This window comes from Crocuta crocuta, unplaced genomic scaffold (genome assembly GCF_008692635.1).
Source record: "Crocuta crocuta isolate KB4526 unplaced genomic scaffold, BGI_CrCroc_1.0 scaffold290, whole genome shotgun sequence".
Lineage (NCBI taxonomy): Eukaryota > Metazoa > Chordata > Mammalia > Carnivora > Hyaenidae > Crocuta > Crocuta crocuta.
This window is the reverse complement of record NW_027527429.1, coordinates 770,542-790,384: the sequence shown is the minus strand read 5'-3', so window position 1 is coordinate 790,384 and position 19,843 is coordinate 770,542. Positions and strand designations below refer to the sequence as shown.

The 19,843-nt window shown below is 64.7% G+C and overlaps 1 protein-coding gene across 1 annotated transcript in view; it reads left to right on the top strand.

The window, feature by feature from the left end:
• The first annotated feature begins 13,098 nt into the window (after positions 1-13,098).
• Positions 13,099-19,843, top strand: part of AGXT (alanine--glyoxylate aminotransferase) — a 9,160-nt gene continuing 2,415 nt past the window's right edge. The window contains exons 1-8 of the mRNA XM_077758302.1: positions 13,099-13,399; positions 13,480-13,672; positions 14,728-14,792; positions 15,419-15,519; positions 16,669-16,739; positions 18,122-18,206; positions 19,018-19,113; positions 19,734-19,803. Coding sequence (XP_077614428.1) covers positions 13,169-13,399; positions 13,480-13,672; positions 14,728-14,792; positions 15,419-15,519; positions 16,669-16,739; positions 18,122-18,206; positions 19,018-19,113; positions 19,734-19,803 — 912 coding nt within the window. The 5' untranslated portion in view covers positions 13,099-13,168. The remainder of the gene's footprint in view (positions 13,400-13,479; positions 13,673-14,727; positions 14,793-15,418; positions 15,520-16,668; positions 16,740-18,121; positions 18,207-19,017; positions 19,114-19,733; positions 19,804-19,843) is intronic.

The following is a 19,843-nucleotide window of genomic DNA, read 5'->3' as shown; positions in this document are numbered from 1 at the left end:
CCAGGGGCCGAGGCAGCCCTTGGGGAGGGGGGGTGGAAGGAAGCAGGTTTTCGGGGTGCGAGGCCAGGCTCTGGTTGGCAGCGCCCTCCCGGCCCTCCCCGGAGAGCCAGCAGGGAGGCGGCGGCACCGGAAGAACACACCTGCCCCTTTGCAAGACCTCATGTCCCCTCACTGCTGAACCTCCAGGAGGGAGGACCAGCGTTTTAGTCCGTTTGTGAAGGAGCGAAGCGGCCTGCAGGGGAGACGCAGTGCCGGGTGTCAGACCCGGGAGCCAGGAGCCACGGGCGGGACAGAGCAGAGCCGGCGGAGGTTGGCAAGGCCCCAAGTGGACGGGCCCCTGGGCTTCTGGCCTGGGGGGCCCGGAGGGGACCTGCACTGCGTGTGGCCCGCCCTGCCAGGCTGTTTGCGAGCCAGCTGCTGACTCAGTGTCTGGCTGGCTGCAGCCCGGCAGGGCCCATCGTGGGGGCCACGTCCACGGATCGGCTTCTTCCGGGGGGTCCTTGTGTGACCAGACCGGAAGGAGGTCCTTAAAGGTCATTCAGAGTCCCCACGTGGAGTTCCCCTTTCTGTCCCCTGCGCACCCGCAGAGACCTGACAAGCTCTGAGCTGTGTCTGGGGCTTGTAGGGGAGGGCGCAGGAAGGGCTGTCCCTCTGTGTCCTCAAGCTGCTGTCTGCTCGGTGGGGCTAGGACATCAGGGCGCCCCCCTGCCCGCAGTGGGGGCTCCGGGTGGGGAAAACGCCAGGGCGGACTTTGTCGCCGGCCCGCATGGAGAGCGGGGGCAGCAGGTGCCAGAGGCTGCAGCGAGGTCCCGTCACGGGCACACCCCCCCCACACGCTGCCCAGGGCGTGGGCCTGAGCAGTCTTAGTGAAGACGGGAACTGACAGCCGGGCGGGATGGGGCCTGGGGGTGTGCAAGGAGAGGCCCCCTCCGGACCTGGGCCCCTTTCCCCGGTCAGGCTCTGCCCACCCTGTCCCTGGGGTGACCTTCCGCTAGGGGGAGGGTCCAGCAGGAGCTCAGAAAGCAGGAGGAGAGGGCGGGGTGCAGGTGCAGGTAGGCGTCCCTCATCTCCCCGTTTTCAGAGCACCCCTCGTGGGCCTATTCCGGGTTCCAGGATGGCCCCCTCCCTGGACCCTCCTGGACTGGCGAGGATTCTCAGTGCAGCTGACGCCTGGGGCTCACCCTCCAGCTCAGGGGCCCTCAGCCCTGTCCCTGGTGACTAAACGCTCTTTGNGCCCCTGCCCCCACGCAGGTGCGCCGGCCAGCCTCCTGATCGGCCCCTCACCAAAGCCCACGAACATCGACAGCGTTTCCATTAGGCCTCCAGCCCCACCCCCAAATATCAGTAAATTATTCACAGAAGAAATCATACAGATCATCTTTTTCTGAGCCCAGGGTAATAAAAAAGAATGTAAACCGGAAAAGCGTAGCCCAAGGAGAGAACATCAAGCACTTTGGAAATTAAAAATGTATTTGGTTAAAGGAGGAAATAAGAGGGAAACGGCGCGCTAGTTAGCGGTGCGGGAGACTGCCTATCAGCACCAGTCCGATGTGGCCACTGTGTTAAAAGAAGCAAATGAGGGGCGCCTGGGGGCTCGGTGGGTGGAGAGTCTGACGCTTGGCTTCTGCTCAGGTTCTGATCTCATGGTTCGTGAGTTCAAGCCCCGAGTCAGGCTCTGTGCAGACAGCTCAGAGCCTGCTTAGGTTCTCCCTCTCTCTCTACCCCTCCCCTGCTGGCACACACTTTCTCTCTCTCTCTCACTCTCTCAAGATAAATAAAGGGAGGCAGCTGCAAGCTTTAAATGCTTTGATAAGAATTTTTTTTAATGTTTATTTATTTTTGAGAGAAAGAGAGAGGGCTTGCGCTGGTGTGCACAAGCGGGAGAAGGGAAAGAGAGGGGAGAATCGCAAGCAGGCTCCACACCGCGCAGAGCCCTGCTCAGGGCTCAACCTCACGGGGCTCGATCCCACGAACTGTGGGATCATGACCTGAGCAAAAGTCAAGGGTCTTACACTTAACCGGCTGAGCCACCCAGGTGCTCCTGAAACACTGAAAACGATTGACTTATATATTCCACTCCAGAATTCACATGATAAGTAACAACAACAAGAGAATTCAGCGGAGAGTTTTCAAGAAAGAAGGTAAGACCTGATGTTGTGGAGCAGAAAGTAAACAAAATCCAGACTCCGGGGGTGGGTGGGGGTGGGGAGAGGATTAGTTATTTGAAAAGGAGAAGATATAACCAGAGAAACAAATACTTCAAATATTTATATAAAGGGTGAAAATCTAAAAAAATTGGTAAATTTTTTTAACAGAGTGGGGGAGGGTCATGGATTTACACTGAAAGCAAAGGAATGAGCTTTCTTTCTTTTTATTTATTTACTTATTTATAGAGGGAGAAAGCACGTGCGCGCAGGGCAGAGAGAGAGGGAGTGAGAATCGCAAGCAGGATCCACACTGTCGGTGTGGAGCCGGCCTGACGGGGGAGCTCGACCCCAGGGACCATGAGATCATGACCTGAGCCGAACAAGAGTCAGTCATTCAGCCGCTGAGCCCGTCTCTGATAGGAGGTGTGAGGGCTGATGAACACGTGGATCCCGGGCGCTGGCTTGTCCATCCTCCGACCCGTCCTGTCCCGCACCGGCTACCGAGCCAGAACCAGCGTGCCCCAGGCACCCTTGCCGTCAACCCCGGGAACTCAAAGGGGTGTGAAGGCAATGGGTGGCCCTTCCTGGGATGGCAGGCCAGCAGCGGCCGTGGTGGCCCAGGTCAGGGGGCTCTGGGTCGTTCCGAGAAGCCTAGAAAGGTCTGCATCTGCATTTCCCCAGTGTTCTGGAATAGCAATCGGTCCCTGCAACAAGGCCCTCTCTGCTCAAACCAGCCCAACCGAGTCCCTGCTGGGCACCAAGCGCCATGATCCACGGGAAGCTGCCGCGTCACGCAGCTCTGCCATCATGGGTCTCAGTCACGATTCATGGCTGCAGCTCGAACCCCTGGGGAGCTCGAGAAGGCCCGGGCAGAGCCTCTGGGGCCCGCCAGATCCGGGTCACCACGGAAGCATCTGGCCTCCCCAGGGCGATTTCTCCGGGCAGAGGGGCAGCGTTTGTCTTCTATCCCGCGAAGGTGTGAACACACTTCCCTGTCATTTCACATCACGAAGCAGTGCCCACTGCACGCACCTGCCACGGGCGTCCAGCCATACTGCCACGGCTCCTGAGCGAGTCCAGCCCGGCCGCTCTCTCCCCCGACGGCCACCTGCGGCCACGCCCCCAACACAGTTTGTATACTCAGAGGTCATTCATTCACCTCCGTGTGTCTTGCTGTCAGGATTTTCCTGCCTGTGCTTCCCCCCACATCTGTGTTTCTTTCTCCATGATGACCTGCCTGCCAGCCATCCGGGGCCCCTCTGTGCACACAGGGCCGTGTGTGGAAGCCCCCCCGATGCCCCTCTCCTCGGCCCCCGGGGCTCCCTCGGAGGGTCTTCCGTTCTGCTTCAGCCAAAACCGCACGGTGACAGAGGTTGTAATTCCCGCTTGGAGGTCAGAAGATGACATTGCAGAATTGAAACTGGCAGCAAAAGTGGCTGAAATTAAATCTTTTCTTAGATCTTGGCAGAAGGGAGGCTGACCTTGGAGGAAGGAGTTCGGGGATCAATTCATTTCTCATTGGTTATTCCAGAGGATGTATGGGCGAGCCAGGAGGCCAGCCCCCACCACAGTGACGGTGCTGTTTGCTGAGCCCTCACTGGGAGCTGGTGTGAGCCGACCACACAGAGCCACGCTCCCCCTGGGGACTCAGGCCTCCCGAGGAAGTGGCCGTGGGCCCGGCTCAGGTGCAATCGCTGGGGGAACAGGGGTGAAACGGAGGGGGCTGTGTGGAGGGGCGGCCCAGGCAGTGGTGAAGCGGAGGTGGGGGTGCACCCCGGGAGTTCAGGGACCGAAGCGTGGCCTGTGCAGGCCGCACCGAGCGAACTTCCCCGGCCAAGAATGTGTGGGCCATGATCCCAGCGACTTTGGGGTCTGAGCCACATTCTGGGAACACGAGGTAAAAAGAGGTAGGGCCCAGGACGCATCTAGAAGCGATGGGAAAGCTCAGCAGGGCCCTCCCGACAGGTGCGTGCTGTGCACGAGTCACAAGCTGCACAGGCCCCGGCTGCCTCTGCCCAGCTCCCTCTGGGAGGCCCAGGGCCCCGGCCCCGCGGAAGCAGACCTGCCCTCCTCCTGGGGAGGCCCCAGCCGGGGCCCTGACGCCAAGCACCCACCTGAGAGTGGCCCGCAGCTTTCCCCACTGAGTGCCCACCGGGGCCAGGTCACCACTGATGTCAGCCTAGGGGCCCCGTAGAGCTCGGTCCAGGAAGATGACCTGCTCCATGCCTCAGTTTCCTCATCTGTAAACAGAGAATAGCAGCAGACTTTCTTCCAGGGGATTCAAAGATTGGCTGAATCCAGTTCTGTAAAGTATAAGGACAGGACTACCACCCACCCACCGCCGGGGCTTCTAGAACACACCGGAACCTACTTCCCACCTGGGCTTTCGGTTTCAGCCCTTCCCAGACGGGTCCGGCAGAAGAGGGGATCCCGGGACCCCCAGCATTTCCTGTGACCTGTGCTCCTGGCCAGGCAGTGAGAGCAACTTCCTGTTGGGGGTCCTGACCCCCCGCCCCGTCTCCCCAGGCCTGGTCGGCAGCCTGTCTCGGGAGCTCAGGGGCCCCACTGGTGACTGTCCCCCACGGGGGCCAGGTGCACGGGGCGAGGTCAGCAAGATGCCCGTAATTTCGGAACAGCCCTCCACCCGCACGTACCAGCTCAGAGGGGCAGGGCAGCACGGGGTGGGGGGTGTGCGCAGAGGGTCTAGACCCCTCCCCCAAAGCACAGCGGACGCAAGGGGACGTCAGGGGCTGGGAGCCGACACCTGGGCCTTCCAGGGTGACCCCCTGAAGGACTGCACTGTGGCCTTGGGAAGGAGCCTGGGGGAGGGTCTGTCCTGAGGAAGGGACGCCACTGCCTTGGGGTGAGCCTTCTTGTCGTGCTCCTACCTTTCCCACCAGGAAACCATTTCTGGCCTTGTGCCCCAAGCCTCACCCCCCTGGGACAGGACGCTCCTGCCCTGCCCCTCGTCCCCCTCCCCCCTGCCCAGAGGCTCCTGGGACAGGAAGTCTGTGCCCAGGTTGCAGGAGAGAGAGATTCAGGGAGAGGAGGCCTGGTGGCCAGGGGCGGTGGGCCACCAGCTGAGGCCAGCAGCGTGGCCCCTCCCTCCAGGGCCTCCGGGAGTCGCTTCTCCCCAGAGGGGTCANCTTCCCCGCCCCTCCCCCTCCCTCTCCCTGCCTCTCCCCTGCCCAGCAGCCCAGCAGCACGGAGGGAGGACTGGCCTGACCCTCGCATCCAGTGCCACGTGGCAGGAAGCACGTGGCCCTGCCTGGTCCGGATTCTGGATGGAACAAAGTTGGCAGATGTAACCTGGGGCTTCAGGGTCCACGGTGAACAGAGGGACACACGTGGGGAAGCCCAGAGGGCAAACCCCGAGCCCTGACGGTAGGACGCTCCCAGGCCAAGGCCCTGGGTGCAGGGAAAATAAGGGGGTGGAAGAAGGAAGGAAGGAAGGAAGGGTTATTCTAGCCTCACTGCTCAGCAGCGGGCCTTAGACCCAGAGCTTTCCACGACATGGGGGCTCTTATGAGTGCAGAGCCCCGGGCCCCACCCGGCCTCCCGAGCCAGAACGTGGTGTTTGTTGACGTATTTCCACTGAAGCCTGAGAAGCGCTCTGACCCGTCGGAGAGGCAGGCGGCCGCTCACACGCGACGCCGTGGGGCCTCGCTGGAAGCCCAGCTTGCACAAACCACTGTTGAGGAGACATTTTTTAGACAAATTGGGCAGATTTGTCTCAGGGCAGGCGATCAGGCCCTGAGGCCATCCGTGTGTTCAGAAGCCACTGGAAGGTCTGGGGGAAGTAACACAATGTCTAGGGTTTGCTTTAAGACCTTCCAGAAAACTCAGACAAGTTGGGGGGAGTGGGAGTAAGGACCTGATCAGAGAAATGAGGACCCGTGTGGGTGGCTCCTGGGGCTGATGGCGGGAGATGGCTGTGCCCTACCCCGAGTCTGTTTGGAGAGTTCCCGTCGTGACTCACACTGGAGAGCTTGTTTAAGCCATGAGTGAGTGTCCCCGGGGAGGCTGCCCCCCCGTCCTCCCCACGAGGCCCTGCGTCAGCGGTCACTGCCTCTGTGAGTCCCCACAGGCTCCGCCAGAGGAGGCCGTTGTCTCCTTGCTCGAAATTCCTCCTGCAGGAAAGTGGGCATCTAGCCGCTTCCTGGGACCGACGGGCACCCACCCAGACCTTCCGCCGAGCTTGCACCCCTGCCAGCCGACCCCCATCCTCGCCGCTGCCTTGGCTGCAGGATGCGACTTTCTCCAAGCTCCCGGTGGAGCCTCAGTCTCGCCACTGGGTGTCGCTGTTTCCCACGGGGCCACCCGTGGTGTCCCCTCCCTGTCCACCCCCGGCGGCTCCCTGGGCAAGGGGGGTCCCAGCACAGGCTTTTNCAGTCTCGCCACTGGGTGTCGCTGTTTCCCACGGGGCCACCCGTGGTGTCCCCTCCCTGTCCACCCCCCGGCGGCTCCCTGGGCAAGGGGGGTCCAAGCACAGGCTTTGGGAGTTGGATGACCTTTGACCCCAGACATGCCCACTGGGAAGCCAGGCCTCCTCAGGCCCCCTGCTGAAATGCAGACTCCCAGGCCCACCCCGTCGTCCTGGACCAGAAAGCCCGGGCCTTCGACACTCCTGCGGGGACGCCTGCCCTCCAGGACGGGCCACCTCCCTTTCCTGCCGACTCACAGCCCCTTCTGTGCTGTGGCCTGTGATTCCCGCAGGGAAAGTCCGTGACTCCGTGGGGCTCTCAGGAGAAGCCCCGTGGGGCCGTCCTCTGTTCTGCATCGTGCCCTGCCCCATGGGCTGGCCCACTCTGCACCCCGCCTTCACGGCCCCGGTTAACCGTTAACCGTTCTCCGTCGGATCTTGTCCCAGACGTGCTTCTGCCAGGAAGTTTCCCGGCCTCCCGCTCCCACCGGGAACGAGCTCCCGCTGTGGGGGCTTCCCCGAGGCCTCCGCCCCCAGCACCATCCAGGCCTCTCCAGGCCGCACCCCAGAGCAGTGAGGCCACCCCCCCACCCAGCATTTTGCTCCTAATTGTTCATTCTCAGAAGGCTGACACAGAGCAGGCACGTGGAAGGTGCTAAACAAACGAAACTGTGAACCGATGAAGCAAAATGCGAGAAACTCTCCCAGAATGTTTCCGGAAGAAATGAGGCGGACGTTGGTCACACGGAGGACAGAACTCTGGGTCTGCTCATGGAGTGGTGGGTGCTAAGGGAAAGCATTCAATTTCATGAATTTTATTTATTTATTTATTTATTGNCCCAGGGTGTTTGTCGGGGGCTGGGCACGGGGCCCCCGCGGCCTGGGGTCGATTCCGGATGCCTGGGAGGAAGCGGGTTCTCAGCACGCACCACGCTGCACAGACGTCGGGGGGCAGCGAGGTCCTCTTCTCCGTGAGGGGGTTCCAGCCGCGGGCCCCTGGCAGACGGGCGTCCCCGAGGAGGGCAGTCGGGCTGCTTGGTCACCCTTTCCTGGATGCGATGTGTGCGCCCTGGGGCTGCGGTAACGGATGACTGCGAACCGGGAGGCTCAGACAACACAGTTTACTGTCTCGGTTCTGGACGTGGTGCTGCCCGAGTCTTCCCGCACCTCTACGCAGCTCGTGGCCCCGTCACCCCCAATTCTGCCTCTGTTGTCACACGGTGTCTCCTGTGTCTGTGCCCAAACCGCCCCCTTCTTGTGAGGACAGCGCCGTTGGATTGCTGTCCCCTACTCTGGTGTGACCTCATCTTAACTGATCACATCTTCCATGACCCTGTCATAAGTCACATCCACCAGGACGAGTACATTTGGGGAGGACCCCATCGGATCTACGACAGCCGGACACGGCTGGGGTCTGTTTCCCGGGCCCCCGGGCAGAGTGTTCCAGCCGGGGAGGGCGGCTTGCGTGCAGGCACCGGGCAGCGTGTCCCCCGGCTTCCCGCCTGGATTCCGCTCATCTCAGAGAGGAGAGAGCTGCGCTGTCCGGTCGTAGGCATGACTCTCAGGCTCGTGGGAACCTTAAATCCCTAAAAGTCTGAGTCCCGGGGCCAGAGGAGTGGGCCAGAGGCCCAGACTCTGCAGGAATTGGCACCTGTGTGGCTGGCAGCCCTGGTTACCCCTGGTCACTGTGGCCCTTGGTGCCTTCCCTGATTGACGGACGGGGACACTGCTCAGGCTGCTCACTGCAGTGACCCGCCCGGCCCCACACCTCCAGGGGAGAGCCCAGCCCCTCCTCTGTGAGCGCCCCCCGCCCCGAACCTGCTCACAGCCCTGTGTGTTGGCAGTGGGGAGTCCTGAGGACGAGGACGGGGCAGGGGGCTTCTCTTTCTGAGAACCGGCGGTGCGTCCCAGGAGGGCTCGGCTGGGCGCTACGCCTGCTCCCCCAGCCTCTCCCTAGCCCTGTGTGGCCTGGGGAACAGAGTGCTAGGAGTCACCCCAAATGAATCCTTGAAATTCAAACTCATGAGCCCTTCCAGAACTTAGAGGCCCATACCCCCGGGGAGGCCGCCCTCCAGGGCACCCCCATGCACCCTCCTCCTCACCCTCGACAGGGTGCCTCACAGAGCACCCTCAGGCTGGCAAGGGGAGGCATGGGCACCAGGTGGTGTTTTGGGGGGAATCAGGGAGGGTCTGGGGTGCGACGGGGGCAGAGCATCTGAGCCCGTGAGCAGCCCCGGAGGTGCAGGGAGATGCCTGTGGGCGTGACCAGGGGAGCCAGTGCTCAGACAAGCGGACAGCGGTGAGGAGGAGGCAGGCCCGGCCAGAGACCCGTCCAGGAGAGAGGCCTGGTCCAGCCCATCGGCTGTGACCCTGGGTGAGTGTCTCCCATCCTAGGGACCTGAATTCACCCCCACCATGAGCACCGTATGGGCAGACCTTTTGGGGTGAGGGGGTGAAGAGCCAGGTCCCCGTCTCTCAGAAGGAGTCTGGAACCCCAGGGACCCCAAGCTTGAAGACCCCCCAAAGGCGATGCTGTTCACCTCCAGGCCTTTACCATGTAGCCTCCAGCTTAGAGGAGAGTGGCCAGAGACGGCTGGCGTGGGCACCCAAGAGACTGGGCCGTGGAGGTTTCTCTGTGGGGCCGGCAAACAGCCACTGAATTAGGAAAATGTCTCTCTTCACTTGTTGGTAAAGCCAGGCAAGCTGGTAGTGCTGCTGCCCGGCTGGGGCACAGGCCGCGGCAGCCCGGGGGAGGGGTGGGGGCTTGGACACAGTCTGGCCACACCTCCACTTCACAGGCAGACGGGGGCTCCGGAGTGGCCGAGATGCCAGCCGGCATCCTCTGGATGTCACCTGATGAACGAAACAGCACCCCAGGGACCCCCAGGTGGGAAATGACAGAGCCCCCGTGAGGCCTTGAGAGGCACCGGGCAGGCCCCTCGGGAGTCCCAGGCCGCATGGTCACTGCTCGTGGGGCTGCTCAGTCTCGGAGCACAGGTGCATCGTGGCTGACTGGCCCTTCGTCACACAGCGTGGCCCGGGGCCAGCCTCCCGCCGTCTGCTCGGTGCCTGGCGGACAGAGCTGCCCAGGAGAGGAGCGGCCGCGGGTTTCCCAGCCTCCCCGGGCGCAGGCCTGGGGCCCCTGAACCGTCCCGGTGACGGCTGCCCTGCTCAGCGCTGCCCCCGGGACTGGGCTCCCGGCCCGCGCTGCAGGTGCGCGTACTTCACACTCAGGCCCTCGTGCCCCGCCCCCCAGGGAGCCCTGCGCCCCAGGGAGGCAGCTCAGCCGGGCGGCGGGGCCGCTCTCAGCAGAACGCTGACAGTCAAGAACGCTGGCCCATAGCGCCTCTCGCCACATGACTAAGCAATTGCCCACGGACACAGTGTCTTCTCAGGGGCCCCTCCTTGGGGCGGGCTCTGCATGACATTCACTGGGCAGAGACCCACTCCTGCCCCTCCGTCCTGGCCTGGACCCCCGGGGCCGGGCGCCGCTCAGCTGACAGCTGCGTGTGGCCCCCGGCAGCCGCTGCTGGGGGGGGTCCCGCCACTCAGGCTGACAGAGGGGCTTCAGGCCCACCCTTCCGTGGGACCTGGCGGGCTGTCCGTGGGAAGCGAGCCCCCGGGCCTCTAGTGGCCTTCCCCAGACTGGGGTGTCCCGGCAGGCTGGCTCTAGTTGTCGATTTGAAGAGCGTCCTGGAGAAGCCGGCGGGGGCGGGCGGCTGGCCGAGGGGCGAGGCGGCCTGTTGCCCGCTGTCGGGTCTCTGTCGGCCCCGAGAGCCGGGGGACAGACGGCACACGCCCTGCCTTGCTCACACGGCTCGGGGGCCCGGCAGGCGGCAGGCCCGAGGCAAAGGCAGTCACCAACTGTGGAAAACCAGAAGTCACATCTAAAAAACAGACTCTTATCACAGCGTGGCGGACGGCAGAGGGGCCCCCGGGCCCCCCGGGAGCTGGCCGGGAGGCCCGCCCAGGAGCGAGGGGAGGGGTCCTGCCCCGCCCGAGCCCTGGCTGACGGGCACAGGGCGCGGGACACCTTCCGGGCAGGTGCTGCGCGTGGGCTTGCGTCAAGGCTGAGGTCGAGGCGCGCCTGGCCAGGCGGCCGTGATCTCCGGGGCTCCAGGCACAGAGGTCGGGTGCCCAGCCGGCTGCCGGCTGTCGTCACGGNCTCCCACCCCCTCACCTGCCCACTGCTGGCCAGTCCCAGGCCCAGGCCTCCCCCACCCTCCCACGTGCCGCACGGAGCACGCAGCGGGGCCCTTCCCCGGCATGGGGCCGGCCGCAGACAGGCAGCGTGACCCGGGCAGCGTGTGGCACGTGGCACGATGGAAGGGCGTCCGAGGGACCCACACGGCCGAGACGACTCCCTGGACGGCAGGCTTGGCCGCAGCCCAGGAGAAGAACGAGCAGAGCTGTACAAAGACAGGGACAAGCATTCCGGGCAGAGGGAACAGCTCGTGCCAAGGCGCAGAGGCACTTGTTGACCGGAGTGAAGGGGATGTGCGTGCCTGGAAGGCTCAGCGGGAGGTGGCGCAGCCCCCAGCCGGGAGGGAGGGCGCCCAGAGGAAGGGGTGTAGTCACCGAGGGAAGGAGCCAGGGCAGCTGCCGAGATCCAAGGGTGCCTGGCCTGGGGAGGGAAGGTGCACGGTGGGGTGTGTCGTGTCCGACCAGCTCAGGGCAGAGGAAGGGCTCCCCGGGGCTGGGCCGGGCTGACACCGTGACTGCCGAGGCCCAGAGCTACACAGACGTCACCAGGCTGTGGGGGGCAGATGCCGTGGCGGGGCGGGGCCTGAGAATGGCAGCTCCATTAGGGGGTCTGCACACACCCTCCTGACACAGGCCTCCAGCTGTGTGGAACCCCCACCTTTGTTGCTCGGTCCCTGCAGGTCCCCCTGGGTCCTCACTGGCCCCCCGGCCCTGGGACGGACACACTTCCCGTTCTCGAGGCCTCCAATGCCCCCCACCCCGACCTTCTCCTGGCAGCCCCCTGGGGTGCTCCCCCTCTTCTAGGCTCTCGGCTCCCAGCACCCAGGACCCCCCTGGTCCAGCCTCCTCCCCCACCTGTTAGGGCTTCTACTTCTCTCCTCTTGCTGATGCCGCATCAGCTGGAGCAGCCAGACCGGTCCTGGTCCAGAGTGCGTCCTCTGGAAGAAGGGAAGGAGGGGAGGGAGGGAGGGAGGGGAAGAGGAGAGGGAGAGGAGGCGAGAGGAAGAGAGGGGAGGGGGGGAGGGGGAGCGCCCACTGAGCTGAAGAAGTCCAGGCTAACAGCAGCCCAGGGCCGGCTGGGACCCCGCCTTCCCTGGGGCTGGGACTGGGGACGTGGGCTGCCCTGGGCTGCTCTCTGCTCGGCACGGGGAGCCCGCTTGTGCGTGTTTTCTCACCCATCGGACGAAGCCCATCGGACAGACAGACCACCACCACTTCCGCAACGCTGTGGAGGTTCCCAGGGGCCCGGGCCGGGACTGTCCAGCCTGGCTAAGGCTCTCTGGGTCCCCCAGACCCAGCAACAAGAGCTGAACGAAAGGACTTCGCTGAGCCGGGGATGGAGCCGTCACGGGGGAGGCCACATGCCAGGCCCCAGGGGCGGGGCCGCCTCCTGGGTCACTGTGAAGGCTCCTGCGGAAGGCCTGACGCTTCCCTGGTGACTGAGGCCCGCAGTGTCAGAGCCTAAACACAGCAGAATCCCACAGGCTCCGACCAGGCCCCTTGAGAACCACGCGAGCCCTGGTGCAGCACAGGGAACACCAGGGAGGGGTCGCCCTTCCTGACCACCCCCCACCCCCCTCGGCCCCGGGCGGCTCCGGCTCGGCTGGGTCTGGCTCCCTTTCCTGCAAGTAGTCGTGAGCTGCGTTTATTGTAACCACCTGTCGACCTGGCAAGCGGAGGAGGCCTCCAGACAGATGTGCCCTCGGATACATGAGTGAACAGCACTCCTCAGGGCCCACGGGGATGGAGACGCGGAGGAAGTTCTTATTTCTCAAAGGATCAGGAATGACTACGTCCTCAGTGTGTGTGTGTGTGTGTGTATGTGTGTGTGTGTGTGCGTGTAAGAGAGAGAGAGAGACAGAGACAGAGAGTGTTGATACACACAGGACATACATATTTTCTAAATTAAACCTTTCCCTTAGCTCAACAAACTATGGCCTCTGGGCCAAATCTGGCCCACGATTTGCTTTTATAAATAAAGTTTTATTGGCACACAGCAACACCGGTGTAGCCACTTTTTCACTACCACAGCAGGACTGAGTAGCTGCAACACAGCCTGTAAGGCCTGCCGCATCTAAAGTATTTGCTCTCTGGTCCTTTAAGGAAACCTGGGGAGGCCCTGCGAGTCCAGCAGGATGCACTTGGCTGGGGCCGAGGAGCTGGGAGGGGCCGAGGGCAGAGCACAGCTTGCCAAGCTCTGTTTGTCATTGACTGGACTCTGAAGGATCCTCCCCCGACCAAGGGTTCAACACCCTGGCTGTCAGGTCCTGACATGCAGGAGAAGTGTCAATAAGGGGTCAGGTAACACCGACAAGCACCGAAAGGCAGAGAGGGTGCAGCGGGGAGCCCATCGACCGGCCTTGCCTCTGGACACCAGCGCGAGGCCAGCTGGGAAATGTTCCGAGCACTGGCCAGCGCCAGTGCGGCCCTGGGGCCCCGGGTGGCAGGTTGGGCTCGGACCATGACCTCCCAGCAGCTGCTGGTGGCCCCTCCAGGGGCCCTGCTCAAGCCCCTGTCCATCCCTAACCGGCTCCTGCTGGGGCCCGGCCCTTCCAACCTGGCTCCGCGTGTCCTGGTGGCCGGGGGGCTGCAGATGATCGGGCACATGCACAAGGAGATGTTCCAGGTAGGCTGTGTGGGAGGTGGCAGAGGGTCCCCGGGGGGCGGGCAGGGAGCAGGGTCTGACCTGCACCCCACTGCCCCCAGATAATGGATGAGATCAAGCAAGGCATCCAGTACGTGTTCCAGACCAAGAACCCCCTCACCCTGGCCATCAGCGGCTCGGGGCACTGCGCCCTGGAGGCCGCCCTGTTCAACGTCTTGGAGCCGGGGGACTCCTTCCTGGTCGGGGTCAATGGCATCTGGGGGCAGCGGGCTGCGGACATCGGGGAACGCATCGGTAAGCGACGGCGCAGAGGGCGGGGGGTGGGCCCTCGCGTCTTCCTTCCCCAAGGCCTCCTGCTGGAGCCCGGCAGACCCACCCCACATGACCCCCGGCACCAACCGGGGCCCCTCCGCAGGCAAGTGCTCGTCCCCTTCATGCACCCACCCCTGCCCGGCCAGCCGCTGCCTTCTCCAAGTGGGCACTGGGGTGCTCGACTGATCCCCGGCTCCCCGTCCCCCAGAGCGTGAGGACAGCCGTTTCCCCAGCGTGTGGGGCACCTCAGGTTTCTGCACGGACCCAGGAGCGCCCCCGCAGCTCGCCGGGGCCCCAGGCTTCACCTCTGCCCTGTGACAGAACAGGGTTCTGGAGGCTGAAAGCCCCTCCCAGAATCTCTCAGGAGCTGCAAAGGACAGAGGCCCAGACGAGGTTTTCACTTCCGGAGTACAATTTTCTGGAGACAAAAATCCGAAGCAGGAGTGTGCGGAGGGTTTAATGATTGACCGCGGCGTGTGGAAACACCCCCTGCCCCTGCACGGTCAGCTCCACACATGGCCGCACTCAGGCCTGGTTAACGGACACCCCCCGGGGGCCCAAGGGGGCCCCCCACGTACCTGGTCCCCTCCAGTTCACACGCTGGTTTTCAAGGGGAGGCAGCGTCGGGCAGAGGCCCGCAGTGGACCTCAGAGGCCCCCTCGCTCCAGAGGCGCTGACTGACCCTTCTCTGCCCCCCCGCACCCCCGGCTTGGCGCCTCCGTCCTTCTACACTGGACCCTGGAGCCGCTGCGCGGCTGGGGGGCGGGGTGAGCGGGACAAGGGCCTGTCCGTCCTCACACGCCGCGGCTCCCCCGGGCCTCCTACAAACGCTCTGTCCTGGCCGGGGCCGAGCCTGGCCGCTCTCATGCCGCGCACCCCAGGAGCCTCAGCTCCCTGAACACACCCCAGCTTCCTCTTCCCTGCGGCCACGGGCTGGGGCAGGCGGGCACCCCCTCACAGGGCCTGGCTGCTCGGCACAGACCCCGTCTCCACCCTGCAGCGGAGGGTGCTAACCACTCACGCTGCCCCCCCCCCAGGAGCCCAAGTGCACACAATGATCAAGGACCCTGGGAAACACTACACTCTGAAGGACGTGGAAGAGGTAGGGAGGGCGCATGGGCCCCGGGGGGGGCGGTCAGCTGGCCGAGGGGCCTGGGGGCTGGGAGCCTCTGCTCTGCTCTTCCCAGGACCAGGTGACCAGGCACAGGAGGAGCGTCCCAGTGCCTGGGGGGCCGGTGGGAAGACGATAGGGAGGGTTCTGCCTGGCAGGGAAACCGAGTCAGGAGCCCAGTCCTACGGGCTGGGTGAGAGGGGCCGAAGGGGGAGGTGGGGAGCGGGGCCTGACACTCAGGATGCCAGCCCCTCCCTGTCGGGGAAGGCCCATCCCAACCAGCTGAGACCCTGGGGACTCAGCTGACCCCACTGGGCCCTGACAGGCGGAGGTGGGAGGCCGGGGAACCCTTGCTCTGACTCTGGGAGAAAGTCCTTCTCGTCCGGGACCAGCCGGCCTCCCAGAGCCCAGATGCTGGCTCAGCACATGCACAGAGGCTTGAGGCCCGTCTGGCTTCCGCCGCCCACATCTGCACCCTCCACGTCGGGGAAAGGAGGGTTTGGGGGGCAGATCCTGCTCTGCCCTCGCCAGGAAAAGTCTTCCTGGGAGGGGCTGGTGGGCCCAGGCGAGGCCCCCCCCTCTGGCTGTGCCCGCGCTGTCACTTCTGTCCCTCCCAGGGTCTGTCCCAGCACAAGCCAGTGCTGCTGTTCCTGACCCAGGGGGAGTCGTCCAGCGGCGTGCTGCAGCCCCTCGACGGCTACGGGGATCTCTGCCACAGGTGAGCCTGGCCAGGGGGGCGGGGCGGGGGGCGGGGCCAAGCACGGCCCAGAGCCTGGCTGGGGCTTGGGGTGCTGGCGGGGCCCTCTGGTCAGGGGACAGCAGGTGAGACCCGGCTCCCATCCTGCCCCTCTGCCCTCCCCCGTCTGTCACACAGAGCGAGATGCAGGCACCCCCGGGTCCTCCTTGCTCTGCACTGAGTCTGGGTGGGCCCAACGCATCTGAGGCAGGACCAGGTGCTCCGTGGCCGGGAGTGCCCACCCAGTCCCCATGGCTGGGAAGGTGCGGATCCCGCTCTCCGGGGCCCGGGAACTGCCCGGCCCAGCCTTGTCCTAAGATCCAAGAGCCCCAAGCAGCCTCCGGCCTTCACTGGCCTCCTCCAGCCTCCCCACCGCTGCTTGGGGCTGGCAAGGCCTCAGGTACAGTCGGGTGGGACTCCCCGCTGTGACCGGCAGTCCTGCCCCGGAGAGCTGACCGCAGGATGGAGGGAGGGGAGCCCTCTCCACTGGGCAGGCTCACCCCAGCACGGCTGCTGTCCACCGTGGGGGACCTGGGGGCTGCTTGGCACCGCCCCCCAGGACAGCCCGTGCCCTGGGGTCTTGTCTAGTAAACCCAGCCTGGGCTATGACCCTCGGAGCACCCACCTGTCCCCTCCGTGCCCAGCGTGGGATACTCTTTATGCTTCAAAAAAATATTTTTAAGTAATCTCTCTGCCCGACGTGGGACTCAAACTCATGGCCCGGAGATTAAGAGCCATACATTCTACTGACTGGGCCACCCAGGCGGCCCCCTGCCTTTCTTGTTGCCTAAGAAAGTGTGGAGGTGGAGGGGAGCCGAAGTCTCCAGCTCAGGCTGTTTCTGGACTCGCTGGGCTCTGGACATACGGCCAGCATGCTGCTGCCTGAGCCCCGGCCCCCCCCAGGACCACACGCTGCCGGGGGGGCCCTCGCGCACACCTTCGGTCCCTGCCCCTTGGCTCACCCCGGCTCCCTCGCAGAGCTGGTACTGGGGGTCTGAGAACCCAGGAGGATGCACCCTGGGTGGGGGGGGAAGGCTCCCAAGCTTCCACACTGGCCTTCAGGGCCCCTCCAGGAACCCCACCAGGCAGTCGCAGCCTCTCCTGCTTTACTCTCTTGCCCTGCACCCCCAGGTACAAGTGCCTACTCCTCGTGGACTCGGTGGCGTCCCTGTGCGGGGCCCCCATCTACATGGACCAGCAAGGTAAGGCATGGCCCCTGCACCCCCTGGGGGCCCAGAGGGGACGGTTTCTGAGGCAGTGCCTGCAAGGCCGCCAGCAGCCCACACGTCGGACTAGGACCCCAGGGGACGCGCTGGTCACCTGGCCGAGGCGGGACCTGCCCATGGACTAATCAATACCCCAGTGTTTCTGTGGCCCCGTCGTGGAGAGCGGGCGGAGGAGCTCCCTCAGCTTCTGGAGACTCACTCAGAGCCTCTCGGTGGGGGGAGGGGGGTAGTGCCAGGGCCCCTGTCAGTCAGGCCGGGCCTCGGGGTCCCCGCCAGCTTGTCGTGTGCAGCGAGCACTGTTTCCAGAGCCGCCTTGCAGGCCAACCCGGAGAAGCCGTTCGGGCCCAGCATTTCCTCCCAGAAGAAAGTCCCAGTCCACACGGCGTGGTGCCTGGCCACAGCCACCCTTCTCCCGCTCGGCGGAGCAAACTGCTTCCGGAATCCTCTCTCATCAGGGAGCTCTGGGCCATCGAGGGGGAGATTCCAGCTGCTCTGAAAGAAAGGGCTCAGGGAGGGGGCCCTGGGGACACAGTGCGGGGGACAGGGCTGCCCCCAGGGTGCCCACCCCAGCGCCTCCCAGGCTGGCCGACCCCGTGGTGCAAGGGAAGAGGCTGCAGCCCAGACCCCAGGGGACAGTGTGGCCCCGAGAAGCCAGGGCTGGAGCCCAAGACACCGCACCGCCCGTCCCCGCCTCCCCGTCCCCAGTGAGGGCACGGGCGCTGCGAGCGCCGCTCAGGGTGTTCGAGGCCTTTGCCCTTCAGTGCGCAGGATCACGGGGACACGGCACGGTCCCCTTTCCCCATCGGCAGGCCTCTGGGCTCCCTCCGGGCTTATGGTTTCAGGAGCAAACTGCAGCGAGTGATCCCGCAGGGTCAGGGCTGCTGGGCGTGTGTACAGCCCCCTCGGGCCCCGGCTGTGAGGGGGTGGACGTGACCGCGGTGCTTTGTCACGACCCTTCGCTGCTGCCTGGAGTGTAAAATCTCAGGTGGTGATGGTGTCGGTTTTCGTGAAAGTTCCGTGGCCTCCTGACGTGGCAAGAAAACCCGTTTTGGCCTGTGTTCCGCCCCACGTGCGCTCACCACACTGACGCCGCCTGTGGGGGTTCTCGGCTGAGCAGACCGCACGGGGGTGGCCTGCAATTCAGTTCCACCTACCTGGAGCCCGCGTCGCCCCGCGTAGGTCAGGGACTTACTCCTACAAGACTGTCCACCCTGCTTCACACGGCACTGGCGCTGCGGGCCCCCAGGTCACCCAGAACTTGTCTGACTTGCTGGGGCCGGTCTGGGCCCCCCCCCGTGGCGATCCCTCCCCAGGGAGAGCTTGGCCCCCAGGAGCACACGCCCCCCCCCTCTCCACAGGCATTGACATCCTGTACTCTGGCTCCCAGAAGGTCCTGAACTCACCTCCGGGGACCTCGCTCATCTCCTTCAGTGACACAGCCAAGTGAGTGACTCCTGGGCCCCTGACCACAGGCTGGATGTGCAGCGAGGCCGGGGGGCCCCTGAAGTAGGAGGGTCAGAGCAGGAGGGAAGGGCTCTTGGGGCTGTGCTCAGAGACACCCTGGTCTACTCAGCACCCACCCTGGATAGGGGCCCACCCTGGACGGGTGTGCTGGAGCTCTGAGTTCATAGGGTGGGCGGTGGCCAGGGCGCAGTGAGGTCACGTGTGTGAGGATGCAGAGCCCAGCATTCTGGAAGCACCCCAGCCTCGACCCAAGGACCGGGGGCCCAGCGCCTCACCCCCACGCCTCCAGCCTTGGCTCGGTGTCCAGGGGCTGATGCACGAGCCGCTTGATGGGGTGGGTGTGGACCACCTTCGTCCAGCAGCCCCAGTGTCCCCCAGTCCTGGGTGTCCAGCCCCTGAGCCAGGCCAGGCCGGGGTGGGGGAGGGGCCCAGGGGATGCAGCACTGACACAGTCTCGGGTGGGGTCAGGGGTTGCATGGGGTCGTGGGAAGTGTGAGCTTCCTGCGGGAAGGGCAGGGAAATGGCTGAGGCAGAGCCCCTATCCGGTCACACCCATGTGGAGAATAGATGTATTAAAGCCTCAAGATCGGCTGCATTACTAGGGCCTGAGAGGAGAGGAGTGGGGGCCCCAGCTGAGCCTGGCCCCCGGGGTGCAGGGCCTGGGCACCAACACGGGGGCCCGGGGTGCCTGCCGCTCTGGCTCCCTGCTGTGGAGCAGCGTAGCCTGACAGCCCCCGGGCGCTCCAGCCGGACAGGCGGCACTCAGGCTGCTCCTTCCTTGCCTTCCCAGAAACAAGATTTACACTCGGAAGACGAAGCCCGTCTCCTTCTACCTGGACATGAAGTGGCTGGCCAACATCTGGGGCTGTGACGGCAAGCCCAGGATGTGAGGGCCGCGGGCCCGGGCCGGGGCCACGCCTGGTGGCGGGGCGTGGGGGTGGCCTCTCTCTCACGCAGCCTCTCAGCAGCTTTACACCCTGGGTTCTGAGCCTGCTCCCCAGCTGGGGCCCCAGGACTCACCAGAGTCAGGCCATCCATGCCCCTTCTCGGCTCCCCACGCCTCCCTGACCTGGGGGCTCAGGCCCAGAAGCACGGCCCCCACCGCCCTGCACCAGGCCCTCTCCTCCCAGACCCAGTGCACCTCTGGACACTCTGGGCCTGGCCGTTGTCACGCCTTCCCACTCCTGGGTCTCGGTTTACCCACCTCTCAAAAAGGGGGGCTCAGCCAGGGGCTCCTTGTTAAGTGGCTTTCACCGTAACCCACACGGGGATTACGGGACCAGGAATTGGGCCCTACTCGGCGGGCGCACAGCGGCTCTCAGAAAGGACAGGCTGGGGTGGGGCCCCAGCCCTAGGCGACGGGGCCTGAGCCTCGCTCTCCCCAGACCTAGCTGCTTCTCCAGCTCTGAGTCCGTAACCCCCCAAACTGGACGGCAGCCCTCTGGGAAGTGGCCCGGCCCGCCCCCCACCCAGTGACACTGGACCAGGCCCACTCTTGTCTTCCAGATACCATCACACCACCCCCATCATCGGCCTGTACAGCCTGAGAGAGAGCCTGGCCCTCATGGCGGAGCAGGTGAGGGGAGAGGGGTGGAGAGCGGGGGCCGGGCGTGTGC